Source organism: Fusarium odoratissimum (genome assembly GCF_000260195.1).
Source record: "Fusarium odoratissimum NRRL 54006 unplaced genomic scaffold supercont1.4, whole genome shotgun sequence".
Taxonomy (NCBI): Eukaryota; Fungi; Ascomycota; class Sordariomycetes; order Hypocreales; family Nectriaceae; genus Fusarium; species Fusarium odoratissimum.
This window is the reverse complement of record NW_022158690.1, coordinates 1,220,026-1,243,869: the sequence shown is the minus strand read 5'-3', so window position 1 is coordinate 1,243,869 and position 23,844 is coordinate 1,220,026. Positions and strand designations below refer to the sequence as shown.

Sequence of the window (23,844 nt, the reverse complement as noted above, 5' to 3'; positions counted from 1 at the left end):
CCAACTCTTGTGTTAGGCGGTCCTAATGCCAAAGTCCCTTCGCTGGTCAAGAGAATGTAGTTGCTATGCGCTATTTCGAGAGCAGTCGAATACTTCTGAATGATTTTCTTGTCCTTCCAGATGGACTTTGCATCAAGTACCAGTGCTGTTGGGTCTGACAATGCTGGCAAGCAAATTGAACAGCGTCGGAGACCGTCTTTTGCGCGTATCTCTCCCTTAAGTTGCCCGATGTATGAAGAACGTCGCCATCAGGACATTCCGAAAGAAGATAGACGAGGATGGCCAAGTCAGGGTCATCCTTGGGCAACAGTGAGGTAGCTTCATCACCATTTTCGCTGGTCAAGACGGCCCCGAAGCATAACACACGACCCATTGATTCCCTGTGGTAGTTTTTCTCCCAAGCACTCGAAAAAAGCTCAGTAAGCAGCTTCCAACCATTCGATTACATCGATCAGATTGGCCAATTTTTGGAGCGATAGGTTTAGATACACGCTTGATCGTGGAGCATAACTGTGAGGTTACCTTATGGCAGTTTTCGATCTTTGTAAAGTGCCCCCCTTCAGGACTGTGCCACTCATACTGCAGTAGACATTGTTGAGAGTTTTCACGATCAAGGGGGGGGGGAATGAATAAGTTCATGATCTTCAGTTGGCGGAGGAGGGGTGGTTTAGAGGTACTGTTAGTAGCCCATGGATGCATTGACACTTTTGATGAATGGATAACTGTACACTATTTTCTGTTCCAAGCTCCCTGAGGTCAGACGAGATTTCGTCCTAGGCTTTGCCTGTATCCGTTGAGAATTGAAAGGGGTCTGAACTCCCGCGTTCCTCCAAGTGCCTCCATATCCAAGTCCTCGGTCGAATAGGTCGCCAATATATACATAGACACAAGCGGCATGGTGGAATATCTGATGCATGAGGCTAACTTGACGACTTTTCTCCATTTGGTCGTCCTGGTTGATGCACAAACGTCGACCCACAACGGTGACGGTTTCCTCTCTTTGTCCTGCGCGCAAAGTTCTCAACGGAAGATCGAGATTTGTCGTGATCCATTGGATGAGCCCATTGACAGTGGTTTTTCTTGGCGTCTGACGATTCCCCCAAGTGTAGAATAAGGCAACATAGTTAGGGGTTTGGCCATCAAGAGCGGAAAGCTTTGTCGTATACTGATTACTGGCCTGAGATACACAAATGGTCCCAAGAGCTCCGTGTCAAGGGGATCATTCCAAGAGCCAGGGAGTAACTGGATCAGGCGAAAGGATTTCTTGGGAGGCTGCCTATATAAGGCCGGAGTATGCGAATTCGAAGTCGAATATGATTTCACTATAGATCATATAGTTCCGGCTAACGTTTTGGTATGTGTTGCTCTTTCGGTATGGTAAGTCGGCAAAGCTTGCCTTTTTCTTCTCTTAAAATCAGACAGTCGTTGCAACACAATAAGCTTACAAGAAATATCAATGCGACTGATCAATGTTCGGCTTGACTGGAAGTGTACCCAATACAATGATGACTCAAGACAATAAAGCCGTTGATAGAGAGTGCGGGATCGATAGAGGCAGGTCAAGATTCAAGGCACTTGTTTAGTGACATGTTGGCAGGTTCGACTCTTGAATGCCCATCGCCCTCCTCTTGATGGACACTGCATGAGGGAGGTAATATGTGATATAGGATACTTCCCTTATTTAATCTGAAGTAATTCAGGAACCTAGGTAACTAGCCCAGTACCTGCCAGGTACATAGGTGCCTTACCTACTTATCTTACTGCTCGAATTGAATAATGATAACCACCTTTCGTCTACATATCCTGTCTACAAAGCATGGTTAAGTCATCTATCATTCTAGGACGGGTTTCTTTTTTTTTTTTTTTTTTTTCAAGCAACTTCCAACTGCAAGACACTTCAGATACAACAAAGAGGTGAATATTGTGAGACAAGTAATCAAGAACAGTAATTCAGTGAATGATAGGAAAGATCAGCAACTCTTCCGGTGCGACGCATAACCATGAGGCACAAAACACCCCTGCACTGCACCATGAAGAAACATGAAACTACGGGCTTATCCCCAATCGTGAGGGGTTGGTTGAACACAGTTGGGGGCCAAAAAGTCCTAGGTATCGCCAGTCCGCCTAACGTACCTCGGGTGAAAAGGGGAAAGGGAAACAAAAGTGTAGAGCAATCAACAAGTCCAGCATGTTTATGACAATATCGGCAATCAATACCGGTGGTCACTTGGGCCTCATTTTCATGTTTTGCTTTCTTTCCATGTAGTTTACTTGGACCCAAGTTCTTCAGCCCCCCCCTTTGTGTGTTCTGCATCAACAATCAGCCTTACCACTTATACTTGCTTACACAAAGGGTACTTCTTTTCAGAGAATGAGTGGTTCGCCCACCTCTGCAGAGGCCGCCAGATTTCTTCAGGCAACCACAGTCACCTATGACCAAGGAAGGCCCCAGTTTCGAATGTTTTGCATTTCCTCCATTCCTTGTTTGACCCCTCAAAAATTACTTTGTCCGTTTTTTTTTCTCAATTGCAGCCTCACAAAGCCATTGTAAGTTAATGAACTCACACAATGAACAACCTCAGGCGCAAGGACCACCGCGGGGCCGTTGACTTCCACGGTCCCGGCCATCACCACGGCCCCACAGTCCGGCATCGGACCGTTCAGGCAGTATCGATACCTCCCACGACACTGGCTTCAATTGCTTTGTCGATGTCAAAGACTACTGCCTCTCCCGGTCTCATGTCTTTTGATTTTTTTCAGCAGCCAATTCAATCAATTCATTCCGATTTCAATATTGACTGCTATCGGTCTGCATCACCAGCCAAGTTGGACCTGGGCCTGGAGCCTTGTACCAATTGGGCTGGTGAAAGCGATATGCGAGAGATGAGTACAATTTCTACCATCAGTGCCGATACTTCTTCTACTGGTTCCATTTTCTCCTCTGTTCCGACCGAATTCAGTGATGCGATGACGGTCCGTAACGGTAGAGGTCGCTCAAGAGGTCCGAGTCCACTAAGTCGAGGTGGGCGAACTAACAGCACTGATAATTCGACGCCTTCTTTCGTCTGCCTTGGCCCTCAATGCCAACGAGCTTTCTCGTCTGACAAGGACCTCAAGTCCCACGTCAAATCTTGTCACATCTATCTGTGTAACTGGGCTGGCTGTGACCAGCCGAGCTTTTCCACCAGGGACGGACTTATCTACCATGTCAAAGTCAAACATCTTGTCATTTGTCCATCGCCCGGTTGCACAGAGACGACATTCCAAAGTATTCGCCTTCTTCAGTCCCACATAGCCATGGCTCACCCCGAGGATGGTAGAGATGATGCAAAGGAATGGGAGCTTCCAGCAAAGATAAATACTAGCATGGAGACGGGCAACAGGTCATCGTCAAGTGGAACGCCCACCACTACTCTTGCGTCTCTCAAAAGAAAGAACAGAGATCATGACACAGATATGTCCATGGATGTGGTTAAGACGAAGCATCAATGCCAAGATCGCCTACAGATCGTCGTTGAGAAGCGAGCTAGAAAGAATGCTGGTAAGGCCATCAAGTCTCCCTTCCCTTGACAGCTCACGGACTGACTATCAAAGGCACTCCACGAAGTGCAGAGAGTCCAACAGACCTTATCAGAGGGCGAGCCTCACGGTGTATAGAAATAACGAGCTTTCCTCTAGTCTTCGAACACGCCATTCTTCCATTTCTTTCCCAATATCTGCCTATCTGGGTTGGGCCCCGTCACGTAGTCACTGTCACTCGAGGCAAATCCCCACAGATGAAGCGAATTTGCATCATGGCTCCAAAATCTATTTCTCGTGCTCGAAAGATCATCATTGTTAGCCACGTTCAAGATCTTATCCCCAGCAACTTTTCCAAGCTAGTCACGTTTGCTTTTACGCAAGGGGAGATTAACCGCACCGTTACCTGGGCTCGTGGCCTAGGCAAAGATCACAAGGACGATATCTGTGCCGCGAGAAACCCCTACTTCTTCCGCGATCCTTGCATGGGTGACAGCATCGGTGTTACAGGAAATGGGGTATTTGAAGATAGCACTGCTACTCTTGGTCCTTGCATCACCGTCGGTGGTGGGAGTTATTGGTTGGGCAACTTTCATCCCTTCATGGAGGCCTACCAACAGCTCGCTCAAGTGGAGGTTGAGCATCCATCTTCCCAAGATCGCAAGCGATGCATAGACGAGGGACATGATGCCATGGCCCAGGAGACGAACTTCAGGCTCGGTAAGCTCGAGGTCACGTCAGGTCTGAACCTCAAGACGACGAGAATTTCGCATGATCCTTATTGGGATGAGTGTGATATGGATAAGCCCCTTGTCGTAACAGACTGGGCTCTCATCGGTGCTCGTACTTCACAAGCAAATATCCTTCGCAAGTTCCCTTCAGAAACCCAGCCTCCAACTCAGGAACCAACCGTGGCTACTACAACCGCTATTGTGCCAGGCGCAGATGTTCTGTCTAGCGGTCGAACATCTGGTTATCAGCGCGGTCAGATTTGCGAGATCCCTGCGTATGTCTCTGGGGTGGAGAACCAGACGCAGAAGGCTACGAGAGAATGGTTTATCGAGGAACCATGGCCGCAAGAGGATGAGGATGCCTGGATACGTGGAGGCATTGGTGTTAACGGCGACAGTGGTGCTGGAGTTGTTGACGCCAATACACATGGTCTAATCGGTCAAGTCTGGGGTCGCAATAACTATTGGGGGCCCGGACAACGTGTCACCTACTTCACTCCCATCGCAGACATTTTCGACGATATCCAGGAAAAGTGTGGGCAGCAGTCACGCCCTCAACTTCCGCAGCATCGTGATGAAGCAAACTGCTTTCCGTTACACCCATCATGTCGTCAATGCTTCGATCTACGGGTATACCTCAATAGTAGCAGGAGGAGCTCGCGGATGTCGCTCCAAAGCATGATAATGGGTACAGGTGATGGCGACCAGGATCTGACCTCTATTGAGGCTGTCTCAGAGCTAGCTACACCAAAGGATTACCACCGCTATTCGGGCATCGAAGAGACTCTGGCTTCTCTCAGCGGCATTGTCTCTCCAGCAGGGCCCAGTGGTTATCCTGGCACTCCCATGATAGCCGATATGAAGAGCCCCTATGCTACAGAGCTGGATCTTGGTGATCTGTATGGGCCAGAAGCAACTGCACCAACTCAGGCTCGAAAGAGAAGAACGTCTTGTCTAGCTGCTGCGCCGGGTTCAGATAGATGGAAGAAGCAGAGAACTGGTGATTGATCAGCCAGCGAAACCTCCTCGTGCCATCTTCTTTGCCCGAGCATCGCGTCTATTGTGGTTCGCCCGAGACCCCTTATTTGCTTCTTTGTTCTTCCTAGCACTTTCCGTCTCCTTCTCGCCTGTAGGCCCCGCAACATTGCCGCCTCTTCCCCGACCTCGCCCCCGTCCTCGTCCTCGACCACCACCTCTGCCACCCCTCGATGATCCACCGTCAGGTTCGCTTCCTTCTTCTCCCGAGCCAGCTGGAGATGCTCGCCAAGATGTGCGTTCTAGTTGCGCTTGTTGTCCACTAAAGGCATACTTGGCCTCTAACCGTCGCTTCTGTTGGGGGTTCCTGACCAAGATAAGGGCCCATCCCTCTATGGCTTCATCTGTCATTCCAGTTTCTTCCCGCAGTTTGGCTCGCGGGTTACCTCGCCTTGTGCCAGCATCACGGTCGAACAGCTTTGAGTCCATCTGGTACGCACGGAACAATGCCTCCTCGTTGCTGTCGCTCGCCGCATCGGCTTCCTGGTTGGAGGCGTCAACGGTACCACCCACATCGTCAGCATCGTAAGTATCATCACGTTCGTCATCATCAGAATCGAATGCCGCGAGGGCAGAGAGAATGGCCGATTTGTTAGGCGCGGTTGCTTTATCTTTGAGCATTTCATCGGCGTTCTTGCCTGGTTTCTTTCCAAATGAAACCTTAGAAACGTCCATGGCAAGGCGGTCGAAATCATCGTCGTCAAAAACATTGTGCCGTGTGGGAACCTGAGGCGGAGTAGATCGCGGTGCAAGCTCTGTGTGTCCTGCTTCAGGGTGTGATGACCTAATGATGGATTAACAAATAATCGCGATTTGAGAATAGGCAGATTATCACGTACAAGGACTCACTGCGGTCAGCATTAGCCAAGTGAGGCGGTAGAGTCTCACTTAGCAAATTGGCTACAACCTGCTCCACGTCCTCTCCGTATTCATCGAGACATTTGGACACAAAGCCGGATCCTAAATCGGGAAATAAATCCTGAACCTGAGTGATTTGGCTCATTTTATGAACATGAATGTCGGCATTCGCTTCTTGCTGCGTTATTTTGCCTTTACCTTTATCCAATCTCCTTCTTATAAGTCGTTTAGGACGGACCATGGTTCCCTTTCTATAGCCCTCCAAGGCCGTAATTCGCTTCTTGAAATTTTCGGTCGCCGCGCCGGTATCCTCCGCCCTCCGTAGTAGTACCTTCAAGAGGGGGGTGTTGGTGATGAGCTCAGGGACAAGTGAGTCGTTGACATTGAGAGGGCCAGCCTTGTGAGCATCAGCCGCTTCCTTGAGGGCGTATAGTTGATCACTCAGCATCGACCATTTGGCTGGTTCAGTATCTATTAACCCAACCAGACATAGATACGTCGTGGTCAATATCACTTTGCGCAGAGGAGGGTTCATGACGCGGAAGCACACGATGAGGCCATCGAGAAAGTCAGATCCCGCAAGGAATAAAGTGCAGGTATCCGACGAAGCATGTAGAAGATAATTCAGTCGTATCAGGCGAGCTTCAACGCTCTTCAAATCACCCTTGATACCAGCCTCTAACTGTGGGATAAGTTGCTTCTTCAGGGCAGTCAATGCAGCCTCAAGCGCAGCAGCGTGTCGCTGAAAGAGCCGTGCAATGAGAGGGGCAGTAGCTTTCCTGGGGAATATTCTTGCGATATTTGCCAAGAACGCATAATCGAATAGTTGAGGAGGTGGAGATACAGTGAAGACTCTCGATACGAGCTGAAATACAGCTTTTGGTAGTGTTGTCGAGTGAGAGTCTAGTATTGTGAAGCCTGCCTCTGCTGTCTCCTCTGCGAAGGAGACTAGGAATGTTGCAATGGAGTCGTCGCGCGCCAGGGCTGTCTTGATGTCCTTTTCAGACAGGGACGAAATGGCACGGCAAATAGATGTCCAGGATTGCAGGAGTGTATTCCATTCGCTGGAGGAGAGATGCTGTCGCCATGATGACTGGGGGAATGGTGCGAGGGGTGGTAAAGAGACCATGGTTGGGTGTCTTTGTGTGCGTGGTAAACTTCTGGTTTTGTGCGCTAAATCGAGTGCAATTTTGGGCTTGGTTAGAATTTCAAGAGAGAGATGAGTCGTTCTTATAAACTGTCGCTCATGACCTTCATGAATATCGTGGCTCAAGCCTGCGTTTGCATCGCCGGATGATTCATCAGAAAGTGGATTCTCACAGCTGCAAGCTGATGAAGTCAACCTGGAGGAGGTACAAAGATACTATTCTACCGCTCAGGCCAATCAATGGCTCTGATTATGAAAGCGCTTAAGTGCTCCCGGGCTAGTGCGTCTTTACCCGAGAGCTGCCCTGGTAGTTAGTGCTACAAGGCAAACACCAAGCAAATATCTTGAGATGATTTCACTAGTGAGCTTTGTTGATTTGTTGTGGACAGTCTTTGTGAGATCTATAGCATTCGATAAACTCTTATGTCATTTCATCACTTGAAGTGGGGCCAGCTGTATCAAAACCACACAGCAACTTAATAAAAATGCACTGAATCTGGTACCATCCTTCACTTTGCTTATCTCGTGAAATTGTTTCTTTTACTGTCTAGATTATGCATCCAAGCATCCCCAATGATTATACACAACGCCAATTAATGCATTCTCCTGAATCGTCTAACGCCATCTATTCATCCCCGACTCTTCATCTCCACATCATATATAAAACAAGTTGTGAACTGACTCGACTTGACTCCTTGGCTAGAAGTCCCATAGTGTACATTCTCGCGGAGGCGGTAGTTCGGGCATCAGGCCACCCTCAAAGGTTCCAGTCTGTGCGAAGGCCATCCACTGAGCCTTGGACTTGTCGTCGTACATCTCAGGGGGCAATTCTGTATCCGCTGAGAATGCAGGAGGACCATCTGGGAACCAAATCCGCCGCCATGTCCCGTCAAATTCTCGGATTCCGGGTTTGCCGTCCTTGTAAATGACTGATTTGCCCTTGAACATTAATAGCCGTCCATCCATGCCTTTTGAGCTATAGCTCTCAATTGGCGGATGCTGTCTACTACTGTTCGGTGGATATGGGCCTGTCGAAGTGGCTGCTGCTGCTGCTGCTGGGGGGTTTTGAGCTTGTGTTGTAGCAAACGGGTTCGCGGCAGCTGGTGCAGCGTTGGAGGGTTGGCCAAAAGGATTCGCTGGTTTCTGCTGTGAGGGTTGACCAAATGGATTGCTCGCTGGTGGTTGGTTATTCTGCGATGCAAAGCCATTCGACTGAGTCTGTGAAGGCTGGCCAAATGGACTGTTTGTAGGTTGATTCGAGGTCGCGTTAGATGCACCGAATGGGGTTGACGTTGCTGGTGTGACAGCATTTGAAGGTTGGCCAAATGGCGAGCTTCCCTGAGCAGGCTGTGAAGGCTGTGAAGGCTGTCCAAACGGATTCACCGGGGCATTGTTCTGGTTATTATTGTTGGATCCGAAAGGATTGGCAGGCTGACTGGTTGTCGCACTACCACTTGGAGCACCAAAGGGGTTCGCTGCAGGGGCATTGTTGTTATTTGCGACGGCACCGAATGGGCTAGAGCTGTTGTTCGTTCCACTTGGTGCTCCGAAGGGACTCGGTTTCTGTCCAAGCTGGCTGGCTTGGCCAAAGGCACTGCCCTGCACGTTTAGCTGTGACGGTTGACCGAATGCGCTGCCTTGCGTATTTGGTTGTGACGGTTGGCCGAAGACACTGCCTTGTGCATTTGGTTGCGAAGGTTGTCCAAAGGCTGGTGTGCCAAACGGGTTGGGCTTTGCGCCTAAAGCTGAAGTTTGGCCAAAAGCAGATCCTGGCTGTGACGGCTGGCCAAAGGCTGAGGTTTGCGCTGGCTTGCCGAATGCTGAGGCGGTTTGTCCCAACTGTGATGGTTGTCCGAACGCTGAAGGTTGCGATGGCTGACCAAAGACCGAGCCTCCTCCTTGTGCTGGCTGCGATGGTTGACCAAAGGACGGTGCACCAAACGCGCTTGGTTTCGCGCCGAGAGTCGATGGCTGCCCAAAGGCGCTTCCACCGGTCGATGTGCCACCACCAAAAGGACTTGAGGGATTGTTGTTGTTGGACCCGAACGGGGTTGGCTGAGCGCCAGTATCAGCGATTGTCGATTTGGGTCGCTTCCCAACAAGAAATTCGCCAAAGGGGGCTCCTTGCGTTCCCTGTTTGCAAATATCGTGCCGATTCGGGTGGTTGTTTTCTTCGCCTACGATAAATTGAATTGCCCCTTTAACATCGCGGAGAGCGGTCTGCATTTGTTGTTGTGCCTGCGCATATAGCTCTTGTGCTTCGTTAAGCTAAGGTCGAATATAGGTCAGTCTGGACGGTCGCGTAGAAACCAATTGAATGGGCGCTCACAGCTTGCTGTTCGTTCCCCGACGCTTTCCCCATCATGAAATGTAGCCGCAGCTCTTCAAAACTCTGTTCGCGCGGGTATCCGCCAAAGAGCTGACCAGGAGCATCTCGCCCTGGCGCATAGGCCGAGAGGATCCATTGCGGAACCTCGTTCGTCAAATCCTTTTCGATGGTGTCGGTAGTAATGTTGTATTTGTCTGCTGAGTCGTCAATTCCTGTCCCGTGTATCAACACCTATCGTGTTTCGTACCAGCTGGGTTTTGATTGCTCCCTCCTCCAAGAGCTCCGAAGCGGTTCGAGGGTTGATTTCGATTGTTTGGATTTACATGTTCGAATCGGCAACTATCTATAGACAAGTCAGTGTGATCAGAAGGAGGACAAAGCAGCCCACAGAATAGAAATGAACCGTACTGCCGAATTTGCAGTTGCCCTGCTGAAAGAATTTACACAAAGTCATCTTTCGACGCTGATTGAATGGGAGTTGCGTCTTGGTCCAGTCAAGTTATGAGCGTAGAAACTTGGACACGCGCCCGGAGTCAAATGAGCCAGGTGCCAAACTGCCTCATGACATGCCCCAGTTACGTGTAAGTCGTGTTTGCTGGATTTGGGCGAATTCTTTCAAATTTTTGGAAAAATGAAGTTGAGAGAGGGAAAGAAAATGTCTAAGAGAGAAAGCTTAGAGAAAGATAGAGAGCACTCTCAGCCTTTCCCCAGCCTCGTTGGGCCCATCGGGTTTTTGCGAACGCTTGTCACAAGTGTTGAATTAGTGGGTCGTTATGGGCTAGAGCCTGAAGCTCACTGAAGCTTTGCTCCCCCGTGGAGCAAGGAAGCTTCCATTTGAACTGGAAAAAAGGGTGCCTAAATAAATACATCAACTTATAGTAAAAGGCCCCTTTAATCTCTGGCTAACTTACCTAAAAACTTTCGTCACTTGATATTTACACAGCAGAATTTATACTTCCTCTAGGCATACAATAAGGCGAAAGCTATATTTAAATTCTACAGCAAATCCCCAGATAAAAAGGTCTTTATTCCACAAGTTTCACTTCAAGACTCCCTTTGACGGTTAGTCACTTTATGCAAGGTACAAACTAAGCCGCTGTCTAATTATATTTATCACGGTAACATAAGCTTCAATTTTAATGCTTTTATTTTTGTTTCATTTAACCATTCGTAGACCATTCAATCATGAGTTTTTTGTTCTCCTCCTGCTGGATCCAAAATTAACATCTCCGTAACTAGGTAGGTAGGTGTCTGTATCTTATGTCCTGTACATCCATTTCATGAACTCATATTTCTCTCCTACTTTTATACTTTGAGCTCACGCGTTGATATGCGCAGCCTTACGGAACTCAATCATAGGTCCGTTCTTAGCACTCGTAAATGTATCAACCAACTGCATCTCGCCTGGTCGGTGTCGACCCCATTCATTCTTGGGGTTGCCCTCAGCAGGATCCACGATACCGATAGCCTTGCGCATATCATAAAGATACATAGTGCGGGCAAGTGTGTTTGTCATCTCAACATAGGCGAGACCCTTGCCGATACAGCCACGCGGCCCAATGCTAAAGGGGCAGAATGCACTGGCAGCCAGAGCAACCTCATCCTCGGTTGTCTTCTCGCCAGTGAGGGGGTTGAGAGCGCCAACGAGCCATCGCTCAGGAACGTACTCATATGGTGAAGGGTAGTAGGACTCGTTGTGGTGGATGGTATAATGGGGGACGCCGATAACGGTGCCCTCGGGAATGGCACGGCCTTCAACGGTGATACCGCCGGAGAGAACCTCACGGGGAAGAATACCACCGACAGATGGAGAGAGACGCATGGCTTCATCGATACAGGCTCGGAGGTAGGTGCAAGACGCGAGAGTAGCGCCTTGGCAGATCTCCTCGACATCGTTGAACTTGCTTCGGATTTCCTCGGTGACTCGCTCGAGAGCGCGAGGGCATCGGACAAGGTAGAAGAGAGTGGCAGCCATCGCGGTCGATGTGGTGTCAGATCCAGCAATGATACTATTCAGTTGTTAGTTGGAGTGTTTCGAGGTCGTCTAGTGTCACTTACAGTAGGTTGGACTCGGACCAGAGCTCAGGAGTACTGAAGCCCTGGCCAGTCTCGGGATCGCGGGCCTTAAGAAGATAATAGAAGAAATCGCGGCGATCCGTCTCCTCGCCAAGCTTGGTGCGCTCTGCAAGTTGGCCCTTGCTGTAGCCCATGTAGCGAGCACGACCAGCAGCGAGTCCAGGGAAGAGGATCTTATCCAGGTTGAGTTTGTTCACGATGGGCATGGTTCCGCACTGTGAGAGTCAGTTTCATCTTTTGTCATATTGGAAGATGGCAGGTACACTTACGAGAAGGTGGCGGGTTGTGGCAGCTTCAACAAGCTCCAGGGCAAAGCGGTTAGTCGGGCTCTCAAGCATATGGAAAGCCTTGCCGAAGCACAAATCACCAAGAATATCCATGGCAAGGTAATTGCACCAGTCGCTCATCTTGCGGGGCTTGGTCCAGCCCTTGGTCTCTTCTCCGGAGCCCTCCAGCATACCAATCTGCTCGCAGAAAGTACGGACGTTACCCAAGATGTATCGCTGCATCTCCTTCATAGCACTCTCGGAGAAGGCCTGAGACATGACACGGCGCTTGCGGGCATGGACCTCCTTGTCGCGCGTGTTGTGCGTGTTGGCGGTAGGGTGAACAAAGGCATTGTAGAATTCGGCCTTGCGGACGTTTGTGCGGAAGCCGTAGATCTCCTTGAGGGCCTTGTTGGAGTTGAAGCAGAGCGAGTTGGGGCCGAAGCGGACAACTGGGCCGTATTTTTGGTGCATGCGCCAGAACTCGAGCTGCCTGTCGCCCTTCCAGGCGTGGTAGAGCTGGTATCCATCTGTGATCTTGGCGAGGAATGGGCCTGGGTATTTGGCTAGAGGGTGAAAGAAGACTCGGTAAACAACAATGCCGAAGCCCTGGTCACATATGAGTTTCTGATTATCGTAGAAGCTGTAGGCAGTGTTGACTTACATAGAGAGCTAGTCCTCCTACCAACAACCCCAAGTAAACCAGCAAATGTGTCAAGTTGAACGTCATCTTGTTTGTCTCACACACAGAAAGGTGACTCTCTAAGAAGCTGTGAGAATAAGAGGTAGATAACAGATCAAGAGAGACGGAAGCCCCGGAGGAGTTATATACGTCTGATCAAGGCACAAAGCGATACACCTCCATATCTACACGACGACTGTAGCCCCATGACCACCCTCTTTTCTATCTAGCCCATCATGCCCGCCCACTTCTCATGTTTCGCTGACTTCTTCCATCCCTGGTCTGGATCTAGGCGAGACGCTCATAATCGGCTGGCGGCGGCACACAAAGCTTGTCAATAATCACAAACTTGTTGGAGGTGGAGGGGTGAGCCATGAAGTCTTCAAGCGGCTAAGTTCGGATTGGAAATGACGGAACAGTATTGGATCGCGGAGAATTGAGAGATTGTGGGGGAGCTTTTTAGATTGTGGGGTTTTAAGTTTGCCATTTGGGGAATTGTTATTATTTCGATCCATGATTGCATCCAGCTTCGATGACTCCTAGTTACGAGGGGCATGAACTCGGAATTTTACTCTTTGATGTTGGCATCTTTCTTATAGTGGTAGTTATCCGTCTAATGTTCAGATCTACTATATAAATCCTGTTATCTCCCACTCATGAAATAACTATCATAGTGGTGCAATACATCGTTGGCTCACAACAATGCTCAGACGTTGTTCCTAGTCCAGCCTCCTCACCTCCAAAGGTCACCTGCCATTTCAAACTTTCCCTTAAAAGCACAGTCAGCCACCAATCGGTTGTCCACGTCAAGTCAAGGTCTTTATGCCGTCATGAATAATGTGTATAATACGAATGATTGTCGACCCCCTCGGTCTTTGCTCCAACTCGGCCCTCACCATACAAGCGGCTCTGGCCCGTCCTGCGGAATCACACAAATACTCTTTTTTCTTGGTCATACCTGGCGCAGCAGCGGGCGACAGGGGCTTGTAAACCTCACATGCCCGACGATGACCGCGGCGTTGTGGAGCTTCGGCGGTCCGAGTGGGGACGGAGATATTTCTTTGCGGGGTGGGCACGGAAATCTGCAGTTTTCGTCTGTGTACATACACAATGCAAGCTCGACAACGGTTCTTTTGCAGAAATACATTCAGGAATGGATACGATAGGGTAATTTTTTTTTGGACCTTGTTGGTCAGCGGCTGACCGATTTCGTGGTAAGTCTGCCTCAAGCCACTTGAGGTTCATTGTAACTCTGTTATCTCGCAGGAACACAAGCTTTACATGGGTTGTGGAGGTTTGTGTAGAAGGATAACAAACATTATCGAGGCAATGTCAAACTAAAATGCCACGCGTTGACTCCGCAAGCAGTGCATACACTCATGGTCAGGTACATAGTACACAGTTACCTACAAATGCATCTTATATACATAGATACCACCACATAAATCACCTGCTCCTTGAATGAATGGTGAATACCCTAGAGCACCGGCCTCAAGAGACGAGCATTTTCAACAGGGAATTTTTTGCTGCGTCTTCGGATCACTATCATACAGCCAACATACATCATACAACAAAGAGTATATATTGCGTGCAATAGAATTAAGCACATGAACGTTGCCGCCATACATCATTCATAATCCATATCTTCCCTATCCCATTAACTCCTCCCATTAATATGAATAGCATATACGGCATCGAGATGCACCTTTGTCGTATTGCTCAAACCCTTAAACAGCATAATATACAGCCTATCTAGTTGAAATACCTGGGCTCGTTGAACACATGGTATCTGTGCTCTCGCACGCCATCACCTCGGAACATTGCGGGGAATCTCCAACCCTCAGGGACCTCCTCCTCCTTAACTCGGCGATTGCGCTCCTTATCTGGCTGGGCATCCAGTTTCTCGATCTCCTCTTTGGACTCAGGGATCTTGAACTTGGCAACCTGTAGTTCCGTATCGGTAATCGAGCTGCGACTCACGCGCGCGTATCCCACACGTTTAAGTCTCTTGAAAAGGATGTATTCGCACCATCGATCCCAATCTGACGGATCTACATCTTTCATACCCGACTTCTCGCTCACATAAGTGTTGTAGTTACCCTCCTTTGGTTTTGTGACCAGATAACTAAGTAAGAATGCCGGCCGAGGGGTCGAGCCCATGAGGTCAGCGAGATAAAGTGACTGCAGGCGTCGGTCTTCAGGATCCTCTTCTTGCCCGGAATGGAAGACAAATACATCGACGAGCTGGCCATAGACATCCAGCGTCGCATGGATAGCAGGAGCCAGTTCACCGACAGGACTAGGTAGAAGGTGATGCGTCGAGTTGAGGATGGGAAACTTCGACAGAAGAGCGGCACCCCATGTATGCTTATTGGGGCCAGGACCGTAGTCGACATACATGCCGAGATCCTCAGCAAGGAACTGCGTAGCATCACGGTTACCCATGATGATACGCTGGTTGTCGGACTCAAGAAGACCGATGACATCAATTTCCAATTCCTTAATGAGATCTCGCATACGGTACTCTGATGCCCACATATCGTTGTCAAACGAAAAGTGGATCGTCCAAATACCTGCAGTGAGGATACGGTCATCAGCATGATAAGGCTGATAGTTATTACTAGGGAACCGCTGGAAGGCCGAGATCAAGAAGAAAATATTGATCAAGATGGTCGCAACGCCAAAATACTTCCTTTGCTGGGTTGGCACAGACCGCTTCGAAGGTTGCCGTTGATGACCTGAGGCGTTGATGCCATACACGCCAGCACCAATGCAGGTCATCATCGTGTACATGATCCAGTCAGTGTGCTCACGGACGAGTTGGCCACCTGGAACAAAGGCATATGCCACAACCCAAACGTGGAAGAGTACCAAGAAGTTGTAGATGAGGAAACCGTTGCCAAAAGTTGTCGTAGGATTTGTCTTGGCTGCATGGGTCAAAATGGGCACAGAATATGCCATCAAGTAGGTGGCAAGCGTTAGAGCGCCGTAGTAACCGGACCAATGGCTGAAGAAAGTCAAAAACAAAGCACCAACGGTACCAATGATATAGACCCCCCAGCTGCTTGCAAGCCTAGGCTGCCAGACTCCGCCGAACAGACCCAGCGACATAGCAAGAACAGTGAGCCAGCCGTGTGTAGAGAAGTATGGGCCACGAATGGGATAACCCTCCCATCCCCAGAGGATCATGGTGCTGGTATCAGAGAGCAAAGAATGGAGGCCAAAGAACAACCCAGCAAGACCGAGTGATGAAAGGAAACTCGAGCTACTCTTGGCAGGCCGCGGAGCCAAACCGGCAGCGAGGGGTGCTCGTCTGGTGAAGCGGAGGGCGGCTAGAACACCCAGCACAAGACCAGTGTTGTTCCAACCGCCATTCGCAGCATGCATAATAGGCCAAATAGGGTTATTCGTCCACCACGCAAACTTGGCAGTAGATGATAGAATAAGACCAATCATCCAACCCAGGATCTTGGATTCAAGGCGGCCCTCGTGAACTGACTCTGCAAAAAGAGTACCGGCCCACCCCAAGCACGACATAAAAACGCCAAATCCAACCGTAAACAGGCGATAACTGGGTTCCTCAACCAGATAGGCTGCGATGCCCGCGAGAGACAGAAGGTGTACTGCGCGCAAGTTGTTTACCACAAGAGACCGAGCTGAACGGCTAGCCAGAATGAAGGGCGAAATCGTTGTCATGACCAAAACTTCGTATCCTGAAATGCCCATGTACCAAAGCGGGAAGTCTGATATTGAGTTAGGCTCACACAGGTCTCAATCAACAATCCAGATTGACTTACACCACACTACAAGCCCCAGACTAGTCAGAATAGTCCAGAAAACATACTAAGATGGGTCAGCAAATCGTCGTTCCCGCCCAACACAGAAAGCTTACTCCATGATAGACTTCAGCGGCAATATCAAGTGCCTCGGGCCAACTGAAGCGAACAGCAAAAACACCGCCTGTTGCCTTTTCCTTTCTAAGGACTTGGTTAATGACAATCTTCTCCTCACGCTAATTCTGTACTTACTCCTTTTCCAGGACGGCGGATGGGATAGACGACAGGTTCTCACTGCAAAAGACTTAGACCATGGCCTGCAAACATGTATATTTCGCAAACGGCTGTTCTGGAAGCCAAAGACTATCTGGGAAGCCATTGAACGTACCCCTTGCTCGCACCCTTGATATCTCTAACCTCAATAGCGAAGGTACTGAAATCGAGAGCCGTCACGGCGTCGAAGGCCACATCAAGGATGATCAAAGACCACTCGAAGAAGGCGTAAGTCGTGTAAGCTGGTTTATAGTGTTAGTGGGCCAAATTTCAATGGCGTTTAACCATTGTCTTACCTCCAGCGACACGATGCACCTTGTGCTGAATGAAGAAGTAGATCAGTGGCACAAGAGTGCCGAAAAAGGCAGATGCCAAGTATTTGCGATATTTGATGGCCTGAGAATTGGCGGGGCTGAGTGCGATACAGCCAGTCGTCCACGGAAGCGTCGCAACAATGTAGGAAATCATGAGAATATCATGCCAATCGTGATCGTCTGTAGATGTAATGTATGTCCAGCCGCCACAGGTTAGAGTTCGAAGTAGGCCCATAACAGCAACGAACGTAGGCAGCTTCTGGCCGGGCTTTCGCGTGAGGAGATACCATAAACCGACAAGGGCAAACCGAGGACCTGGGAGCTATCAGTACAATACGGATATGGTCCAATTCGATCGATTATGCTGTACCGGATGTAATGGCAATGAAAATCATGAAGAACGATCGCTCGGGGTACCGATCGCCAATCGTCGCTGAGACTGAGGGGAACCATTCTTGCGGATAACCGTAGAACTCATTCTGTACGATCTTGTGGTAGTGTAGGTAAACACCAATAACCAATGCACTAAAGAAAGCAGCTAGAACACCATGAATCAGCGTCTCAGTCATCCAAGTTGCATATCTACAACGGAGGAGGATGCAACAACATACTATACGCGACAGCAGTATGCGCCCAACTGACCAAACTTCCATTGAAGCTTAGGACAACGCCTGTATCTTTGTCCTTGTATTTTGAAGCCATTTCGAAGGAGATAAGGACTGAACAAACTCTCTAAAATCCCATCCGGGCGATCCGGGAACCAAGAGTCAAAATCTCAGAACGAGCGACGAGAGAAAACGATCATGCAAGTGGTGAGATTCACTCTCAGACGGGACAAACAGACCTCGGAGCTTTGACGTTACCTCCACCGCGACGTAATACTTGGAAGTGTAATTGCTAAGTGGAGACGGACCGGGGCAGGGGACACTCGGAAATCGATATTATTTTTTGACACTGGCCCGCGCGCTCCTGAAGCGAATCAAAGGCCAGGGACTCCAAGCGAGAAATAAACAGCCTAACGTTAGACGGCGATTTCCATTTTGGCTCCCGTCGTCGCGACCACCACGAGGCTGAAAAGTGCCCCGCAAAAAAAGTTGTTGATCTGCCAGCCTTGTCGGCAAAAAAACTTCCTAAATTTGCTGTCTACCTTCTGAACCATACTAATACCTCTTGGTCGCATAAACGCAAGATGGCTGGCGTTGCTGATAAGGCGAGATTCTATCTCGAACGCGCTGTACCGCAGCTGCGAGAATGGGAGGAGAAAGAAGTTTTTTCAAAGGTAATTGCGTTCTGACTTTGCTAGAGAACATTGTCAACTAACCCACCATTTTCGTAGGATGAGATTCGCACAATCGTCCAAAAGCGCAACGATTACGAGCACAGAGTTCTCTCACCTGGGAATAAGCCATCGGATTGGTCTTCGTACGCGCAATGGGAGCAGTCCCTTGAGTCCCTCCGCAGCAAACGCTGCAAGCGTCTCAAAATCCGACACCTCCAATCTGCCCATGCTGGCCAGGGCCGTACGCTTGCGATTTACGAGCGAGGTGTCAACCGACATCCAGGAAGCAGTGCGCTGTGGAGGGAATATCTTTCATATACGTCCAGTGTCAAAGCATCCAAGCGCTGGCGCAAAACCATGACCAATGCTCTACGCATGATGCCTACAGACCCTGAGCTGTGGGCAATGGCAGGTCGAAGGTCAGCAAAGAATGGCGACATGGCTGCCGCGCGTGGGTTTTTCATGCGAGGTTGCCGCTTCTGCACGACGAATGAAAAACTCTGGATTGAATATGCACGAACGGAGATGGAATGGCTTGAAAAGGTTGATAAGCGCAAGGCGGTCGCAAAGCCCGGCCAGGATGTTCTCCGGCCTGATCGTGAGGAGGATGGCGACGAGCTGCGACTTGTGGATAGTGATGATGATGAGGACGACGATGATCTTCCCGAGCCATCCAACGCCCAGGCCAAGGTTATTGACAAGCAGACGGCTCAGCATTTGAAATCAAACCCTGCCATGGATGGCGCTATCCCTATGGCTATCTTCGATATCTCAAAGAAGCAGGCCTTCTTCAGCGCCAACACTGCAGAGGCATTCTTTGACCTCTTCGTGTCTTTCACACATGTCCCTGCTCAGCCTAGGATATCACAGCATGTTCTGGATGCCCTTGATCAGGAGTATCCCAACCACCCAGCCACATGCAACGTCCACATTCGCCAACCTATTATGGGCGTGAACCCACAGACAGCAGAGTTTCCCAAGAACCTCAGAGAGGTACTGTCACGCTTGAACCGGTACCTGGAAGCCACAACAGATCGCACGGAATTACAGAAGAAGACCGTCGCATGGATAGATGGGTATCTTGCGCTGGATGTTTTGGATGAGGGTATTCGGGCAGTTTTGGAACATACCAAAAAGAAGATGGAGTCCATTTAAATGGGTATGAATAGAGCTAATTATCATTTCTTCAGTTGCCTTTTAAATGCTATGGTCAAGATTTGAAGGTGCTACACTTGTACTATGTGGTTACGCTAGAAATCAACATGATACATGCACCTTGTTCCTGTTGCATTGGCGGCAAATCTTAATCGTGGATACCATACTGATAGTCAGAAAAGGGAGGAAAAAGACAACAGGTAAAGAGACAGATATCGTGACGGCGGCTATAATTACTGGAAGAAGCACTTTTTTGTTCTTCTTTTTTTTCTTTCTTTCTTTTTTAATAAACACAGTCCTGGGTTATAAACTGTAGATTGCATAATCGATATTTGAATATCCGCCGTCTTGGGAGGCTAAGGTAGGGAGAGCTGAACTTCTAAGAACTTAAAGCCCTAAGTGACAATTATGTAGATTGTATTACTAGGTATGTAGAATAATCAATGATGAAATTAGCAGGCTGTTCAACCACATCATTTTCTTACCCTACCTACCTAGGCTAAGGTCCGAAGTCTCTGATATCCAGAGGCCAGGAGAGACTGGGGATCGCTTTGTGGTGGTTGCAAGGCCCCGGCCCGATATTAGGGTGACCCAGCGTTTTGGGATCATCCCGTCAAGGAGGAAGCCGTTGTGGGGCTACATAGCAACTATAGGGAAACGAAGAGCTGAAATGAGCAAGTCAAAGAGGTGGCAAGCTAAATGAGACTGAGCAGCTTTTATCGGGAATCATTTCGGTAGCAACAAGAACAGTGCATTCAGTCGATATAATCTCAGAGTCAAAATTGATATGCGGGAAGCATCGCATCCACCCACCAACAGATGTTGTTTCCTGAAGAGGGCTCCATGCCACGCGATTGTTGGTCCCGCAAGCGACTGGAGCCGTCTATTGATGGCATCATGCATCATGTAACTTGTATATGCATGGGGAAGCCAGAACGGCATCTGGGCCGTTTTATATGCAGGCTTCTGTACGCTGCCTAGTACCTCCTGACCGTCCAGCCATGACACGGTCCCAAGCTCCAGGGCTGATATGATGCTTGTTCGGAGGTGACCCAGAGTAATGATTATTTCTCTTTTTTGGCGAGTTTTACGTTCGATCCTCAGGACCTGCTGGGATTGGGACTGTCTTATTTATCAATTATACGAGATGCGTTTTCTCCCAAAGTCTCAGGGCGTCAATGGTTCAAAAGTTAATGAACGGCAATTACACGTCGATCATGTTGGGTAGGAGAAGGTCTTTTGCCTTTTGGGGCGAGACAGATCTGCAACCATCACAGATGGTTGGCCCAGCCCTGTCCATGGATTGCTTACCCTCACGTCCACTTCCACCCACGAATGACTTGGCTGACCAGCCAGCAAAAGACACTTTTCACGAGAGATAATGTGAGTAATCCGAGGCAGAATTGACTTCCTGTAACCTGCAGCACGACAAACTATTCGCCACCGGCCCCGTTCTCCATCAATGTGGGGAGTTCACGACAGGGGAAGAAGAGCGACCGAGAAGCACATGGCATGTAGGGCGACTGGATAAGGCGCAGTTCACGGCTAGGAAATGAGGGGACTTGAGAAACCGATTTCAGGAGGGATTGGGAGGGGAAAAGAGGGGAAGATTAAGCCTTTTTCTATGATAGCGAGACCGCTTCTTTGCAATTCATACTTGGTGAGGCAAAGTCAGTTCATCTTCCAATCTTTGTAACAGTCTGAGGTGGAGGATCCATGAGCCTATATGGACGTGTTCAGTCATCACCAGCAGAATTCAACAAACCTAAGAACCACCCACAAAAGCATAGTTGAAAGATTCTGCCAAAGTAACAATCGTTGATCGAAACTGATTACTGTTATTAGGGCCGTGGCACAAGCAGGCCCTGCCAAGTCAGTCGCCCACCTCAAAACAGCGCGTGGGTGATCTGGAATCGTACCGTGCAGTACAGTGCGCAAGCGACCCTAGGTGTGAGTGGGTGGTCGGATCGTGAGTGAGAAATGAGAGGATCAGAGGTTGGAAAACAAAAGGAGACCTGGAGAAACAACGAAGGGAAACGAAGCAACATGTATTCCCTCAGAGCCTAGCCCATGGCCCGTATCGATATACCTTTTTCTAAATGAAACCTCATCAGTCAACTTCTCGTGGTTTCGCTGGTCAGACTCAATCCTTGGTCCCATCTTGAAGATGAACGGCAGACATGCGCCACTCAGGAACCACGGCTTGACCAGATAAGTGTGTGAATAAGAGTCTGAGAACAAATGAAATAAGATACAGATTGACAATAACTTTGAATAGGAGCAACAAAATTGGAGCATATTTGAGCGGAGAAAATTTCGTTAATCAAAGCCCCCGAAGTGAGAGCTCAAGTGAGGTCGCAAGCCCAGGCACAGCACAGGCTGGTCGTTGGCGGTACGAAAGGCAAGGTAAGGTAAGGTATTTCACATAACTACCCCCCTTCCCCCGTTCCTTCTTGCTGCCCATTTCCCGCCTGTTTTCCCCTCTCAAACCTTTTGTACCTCTTCTTCTTGACTGCTTCACTTATGAAACCTCTCTTTTCGACGTGTGTTGCTGTCGTACGCACGCCTGTCTTTTGGCCTGCTCACTTATACAGACGCGGAGCCATCTCCAAATTGTCGGGTGGTTTTCAGGGCACCCCGAGCCGCTGGGCTGGGTTGTAAGTGGGATGGCAGTTCACTCGATTGCAAATCCATTTTTGACACGACACGCTCACAAAGCCAGCGAAAACAAGCATGATTTGACCAAACAAACGACAAACGAATGGATTTCACGAAAATCGCGACAGCCTTCACCGGCACCTCAAAGACAGCCCAGAACGAACTTGAGACGGCGCTGGCTGTTCTGGCCATGACGGCCTGCCTGACAAGGATCCATCCACTGGCATCCACTCGGGAAGCGCCAGTGGTGGGTGGACAGCCCGCATCAGGCGCCACCGCAGACAATCCCCGGACTCAAAGCCGATAGCTCTGTGTCTGCGCCTCTTTCAAGTAGAAACAAGCAAAGACAAGTTCATGTTTCTCTGACCCGAAAGAATGGTTATGGGGCATGCTGGCTGTTGATTTGGGCGAATAGCACCTGCGCAGTCGCTGTTCCGAGGGGTTTGTCCTGTTCCTGGCGGCGAATGGCCCGTTTCTCTGTATGGGTCTGCCTTCGCGGTATGGCCGTGGAGGGTCACCCCAATGGAAAGCTATCCCAGCAGTTCCGGCCATTGCTATGGACACAGGGGCCAAAAGGCCTGCGCACAGCGCAGTCAGCTATCGCTATCGATTGTGGTTGACTTCGTTCTCAATGAGACAGCGCCTGCACAAGTGTGTTAAGGCAATGCTGGTCTCGAATGAATCGTTACATTGGGTATTTGGCCCGAAATTGTGCGACACACATACTACGTGCGCGCGCGGATTACGTCCACTGAGATACGTGGATAAATACAGGAGCAGATTGCTGGACGATTTGCACATGAGGCGTACTACTTTGACAGCACCGATATACTCTTCGAGCTTGGGCGTCAGAATGTCTGCAGTTGCAACAATGGTTCAGTGTTTTTCTCCGGTGCTTACACTACGAGCTTGGAAGCCTTTCGCCAACCTGTTTCGATATCGACCTGAAGGTCTGTAGCAATTGAGAGTATCAACTGAAGAAAGTAGCTCAGTTGCAACAAAACAGTCGGACCGGAGACAAGATAATGGCAAAACTCTCGTCACGGCGTTTCCAGGCCAGCTTCAATATCGCCAGAAATCAATAGTCAATGTTTGCCATGCAATCATGGACTGAGCTTCATCGATGACTGGCAGAAGCAGTCCCCATGAAGCCATGGGGCACTTTGATCGAAAGCCTTTGTTCGTCTATCAGCGCTTGTTGTCACATGCAACATCGCTAGGAATGGCGTTTCCCAGTTTTGTATGGAAAAATGGGATAGCAACATGATAGCAGACTCGGGCCCGCTGTTAGAAGTTGCTATCACTTGCTATGGTAATCTTATCTGATACCGAGCTAGCCTTACTTTCTCACTAACGCAAACAGCTGATTCGTCTAGGTGCGCACGAGTGGCTTGACTTCAAAATGACGCTATACCAGGAACAGTCAAGCACCGCGCGCTGCAAAACAGACTCAGCCTCCCCCCGACTCTCAGAGATGTCTTCGCCGTTCGCTGAAACCCAGGCCAATCCATTCAGACCTGACCCGACTCGACGAGCATCCATTGCAGTTTATCGCAAACTCACTGCAAACGCGCTCTCACTCTTTGGCTTAGGTAAGGCTATCATCTTTCTATTGAATCTCAGCATCATTTCATGCATCCAGTAGAATCTCCGCGCCAGTGGACGATGGAATGCGATAGATAGAGTTGTACGCTGTCGCTTCTCCTCGCTTCGCTTCACTTTTGCCTGCCCATTCGCATCCACTAT

The 23,844-nt window shown here is 49.3% G+C and overlaps 8 protein-coding genes across 13 annotated transcripts; 3 read left to right on the top strand and 5 right to left on the bottom strand.

Annotated features, from left to right (window-relative positions):
- Positions 1-2,205: 2,205 nt before the first annotated feature.
- On the top strand, positions 2,206-7,478 carry FOIG_03586 (DNA polymerase epsilon subunit 1). Its single transcript, XM_031201519.1, has 2 exons — positions 2,206-3,541; positions 3,595-7,478. The coding sequence occupies exons 1-2, from the start codon at positions 2,569-2,571 to the stop codon at positions 5,256-5,258; spliced, it is 2,637 nt and encodes an 878-aa protein (XP_031069043.1). The 5' UTR covers positions 2,206-2,568; the 3' UTR covers positions 5,259-7,478.
- Positions 3,626-7,478, bottom strand: FOIG_03585 (uncharacterized protein). Its single transcript, XM_031201518.1, has 2 exons — positions 6,125-7,478; positions 3,626-6,069 (listed from the first exon to the last, which is right to left on the bottom strand). The coding sequence occupies exons 1-2, from the start codon at positions 7,270-7,272 to the stop codon at positions 5,259-5,261; spliced, it is 1,959 nt and encodes a 652-aa protein (XP_031069042.1). The 5' UTR covers positions 7,273-7,478; the 3' UTR covers positions 3,626-5,258.
- Positions 7,479-7,708: 230 nt separating this feature from the next.
- On the bottom strand, positions 7,709-10,347 carry FOIG_03584 (uncharacterized protein). 2 transcript variants are annotated; one of them, XM_031201516.1, is made up of 4 exons: positions 10,028-10,347; positions 9,867-9,962; positions 9,620-9,813; positions 7,709-9,558 (listed from the first exon to the last, which is right to left on the bottom strand). In XM_031201516.1, the coding sequence occupies exons 1-4, from the start codon at positions 10,071-10,073 to the stop codon at positions 7,990-7,992; spliced, it is 1,905 nt and encodes a 634-aa protein (XP_031069040.1). In that variant the 5' UTR covers positions 10,074-10,347; the 3' UTR covers positions 7,709-7,989. The 2 variants fall into 2 exon arrangements, with proteins under 2 accessions (XP_031069040.1, XP_031069041.1); XM_031201517.1 differs by having other exon boundaries at positions 7,709-9,813.
- Positions 10,348-10,747: 400 nt separating this feature from the next.
- On the bottom strand, positions 10,748-13,105 carry FOIG_03583 (uncharacterized protein). Its single transcript, XM_031201515.1, has 4 exons — positions 12,626-13,105; positions 11,965-12,570; positions 11,678-11,910; positions 10,748-11,628 (listed from the first exon to the last, which is right to left on the bottom strand). Exons 1-4 carry the CDS (start codon positions 12,689-12,691, stop codon positions 10,938-10,940), a joined length of 1,596 nt encoding a protein of 531 aa, XP_031069039.1. The 5' UTR covers positions 12,692-13,105; the 3' UTR covers positions 10,748-10,937.
- Positions 13,106-14,008: 903 nt separating this feature from the next.
- Positions 14,009-17,898, bottom strand: FOIG_03582 (uncharacterized protein). Of its 3 annotated transcripts, XM_031201512.1 has the most exons (8): positions 17,618-17,898; positions 17,377-17,544; positions 16,989-17,321; positions 16,808-16,934; positions 16,672-16,713; positions 16,536-16,620; positions 16,441-16,486; positions 14,009-16,386 (listed from the first exon to the last, which is right to left on the bottom strand). In XM_031201512.1, exons 1-8 carry the CDS (start codon positions 17,706-17,708, stop codon positions 14,396-14,398), a joined length of 2,883 nt encoding a protein of 960 aa, XP_031069036.1. In that variant the 5' UTR covers positions 17,709-17,898; the 3' UTR covers positions 14,009-14,395. The 3 variants fall into 3 exon arrangements, with proteins under 3 accessions (XP_031069036.1, XP_031069038.1, XP_031069037.1); XM_031201514.1 differs by having other exon boundaries at positions 16,989-17,544; XM_031201513.1 differs by lacking the exon at positions 17,618-17,898 and having other exon boundaries at positions 17,377-17,571.
- Positions 17,899-18,121: 223 nt separating this feature from the next.
- FOIG_03581 (uncharacterized protein) lies at positions 18,122-19,737 on the top strand. Its single transcript, XM_031201511.1, has 2 exons — positions 18,122-18,285; positions 18,343-19,737. Exons 1-2 carry the CDS (start codon positions 18,196-18,198, stop codon positions 19,438-19,440), a joined length of 1,188 nt encoding a protein of 395 aa, XP_031069035.1. The 5' UTR covers positions 18,122-18,195; the 3' UTR covers positions 19,441-19,737.
- A 794-nt stretch (positions 19,738-20,531) lies between these two features.
- FOIG_03580 (uncharacterized protein) lies at positions 20,532-21,766 on the bottom strand. Its single transcript, XM_031201510.1, has one exon. The coding sequence runs from the start codon at positions 21,736-21,738 to the stop codon at positions 21,430-21,432; it is 309 nt and encodes a 102-aa protein (XP_031069034.1). The 5' UTR covers positions 21,739-21,766; the 3' UTR covers positions 20,532-21,429.
- Positions 21,767-21,870: 104 nt separating this feature from the next.
- Positions 21,871-23,842, top strand: FOIG_03579 (uncharacterized protein). 3 transcript variants are annotated; one of them, XM_031201509.1, is made up of 3 exons: positions 21,909-22,097; positions 22,163-23,410; positions 23,462-23,687. In XM_031201509.1, the coding sequence occupies exon 2, from the start codon at positions 22,580-22,582 to the stop codon at positions 23,054-23,056; it is 477 nt and encodes a 158-aa protein (XP_031069033.1). In that variant the 5' UTR covers positions 21,909-22,097; positions 22,163-22,579; the 3' UTR covers positions 23,057-23,410; positions 23,462-23,687. The 3 variants fall into 3 exon arrangements, with proteins under 3 accessions (XP_031069032.1, XP_031069031.1, XP_031069033.1); XM_031201508.1 differs by having other exon boundaries at positions 21,871-22,097; positions 22,163-23,842; XM_031201507.1 differs by having other exon boundaries at positions 21,871-23,410; positions 23,462-23,842.
- The last annotated feature ends 2 nt before the right edge of the window (positions 23,843-23,844 follow it).

Excerpts from the sequence above, each read along its gene's own strand:
- FOIG_03586 (XM_031201519.1), top strand. The coding sequence starts at position 2,569 with ATGAACAACCTCAGGCGCAAGGACCACCGCGGGGCCGTTGACTTCCAC. Across the intron at positions 3,542-3,594 it reads GCGAGCTAGAAAGAATGCTG|GCACTCCACGAAGTGCAGAG; the intron begins GTAAGGCCATCA and ends TGACTATCAAAG.
- FOIG_03585 (XM_031201518.1), bottom strand. The coding sequence starts at position 7,272 with ATGGTCTCTTTACCACCCCTCGCACCATTCCCCCAGTCATCATGGCGA. Across the intron at positions 6,070-6,124 it reads GCTGACCGCAGTGAGTCCTT|GTCATCACACCCTGAAGCAG; the intron begins GTACGTGATAAT and ends ATCCATCATTAG.
- FOIG_03584 (XM_031201516.1), bottom strand. The coding sequence starts at position 10,073 with ATGACTTTGTGTAAATTCTTTCAGCAGGGCAACTGCAAATTCGGCA. Across the intron at positions 9,814-9,866 it reads GAGCAATCAAAACCCAGCTG|ACAAATACAACATTACTACC; the intron begins GTACGAAACACG and ends ACGACTCAGCAG. Across the intron at positions 9,559-9,619 it reads CGGGGAACGAACAGCAAGCT|CTTAACGAAGCACAAGAGCT; the intron begins GTGAGCGCCCAT and ends ATTCGACCTTAG.
- FOIG_03583 (XM_031201515.1), bottom strand. The coding sequence starts at position 12,691 with ATGACGTTCAACTTGACACATTTGCTGGTTTACTTGGGGTTGTTGGTA. Across the intron at positions 11,911-11,964 it reads CCACAACCCGCCACCTTCTC|TGCGGAACCATGCCCATCGT; the intron begins GTAAGTGTACCT and ends TGACTCTCACAG. Across the intron at positions 11,629-11,677 it reads TGGTCCGAGTCCAACCTACT|TATCATTGCTGGATCTGACA; the intron begins GTAAGTGACACT and ends ACAACTGAATAG.
- FOIG_03582 (XM_031201512.1), bottom strand. The coding sequence starts at position 17,708 with ATGGCTTCAAAATACAAGGACAAAGATACAGGCGTTGTCCTAAGCTTC. Across the intron at positions 16,621-16,671 it reads TCCGCCGTCCTGGAAAAGGA|AAAGGAAAAGGCAACAGGCG; the intron begins GTAAGTACAGAA and ends CCAAGTCCTTAG. Across the intron at positions 16,487-16,535 it reads CCGCTGAAGTCTATCATGGA|TATGTTTTCTGGACTATTCT; the intron begins GTAAGCTTTCTG and ends GACCCATCTTAG.
- FOIG_03581 (XM_031201511.1), top strand. The coding sequence starts at position 18,196 with ATGGCTGGCGTTGCTGATAAGGCGAGATTCTATCTCGAACGCGCTGTA. Across the intron at positions 18,286-18,342 it reads AGAAAGAAGTTTTTTCAAAG|GATGAGATTCGCACAATCGT; the intron begins GTAATTGCGTTC and ends CCATTTTCGTAG.
- FOIG_03580 (XM_031201510.1), bottom strand. The coding sequence starts at position 21,738 with ATGCTCCAATTTTGTTGCTCCTATTCAAAGTTATTGTCAATCTGTATC.
- FOIG_03579 (XM_031201508.1), top strand. The coding sequence starts at position 22,580 with ATGGGTCTGCCTTCGCGGTATGGCCGTGGAGGGTCACCCCAATGGAAA.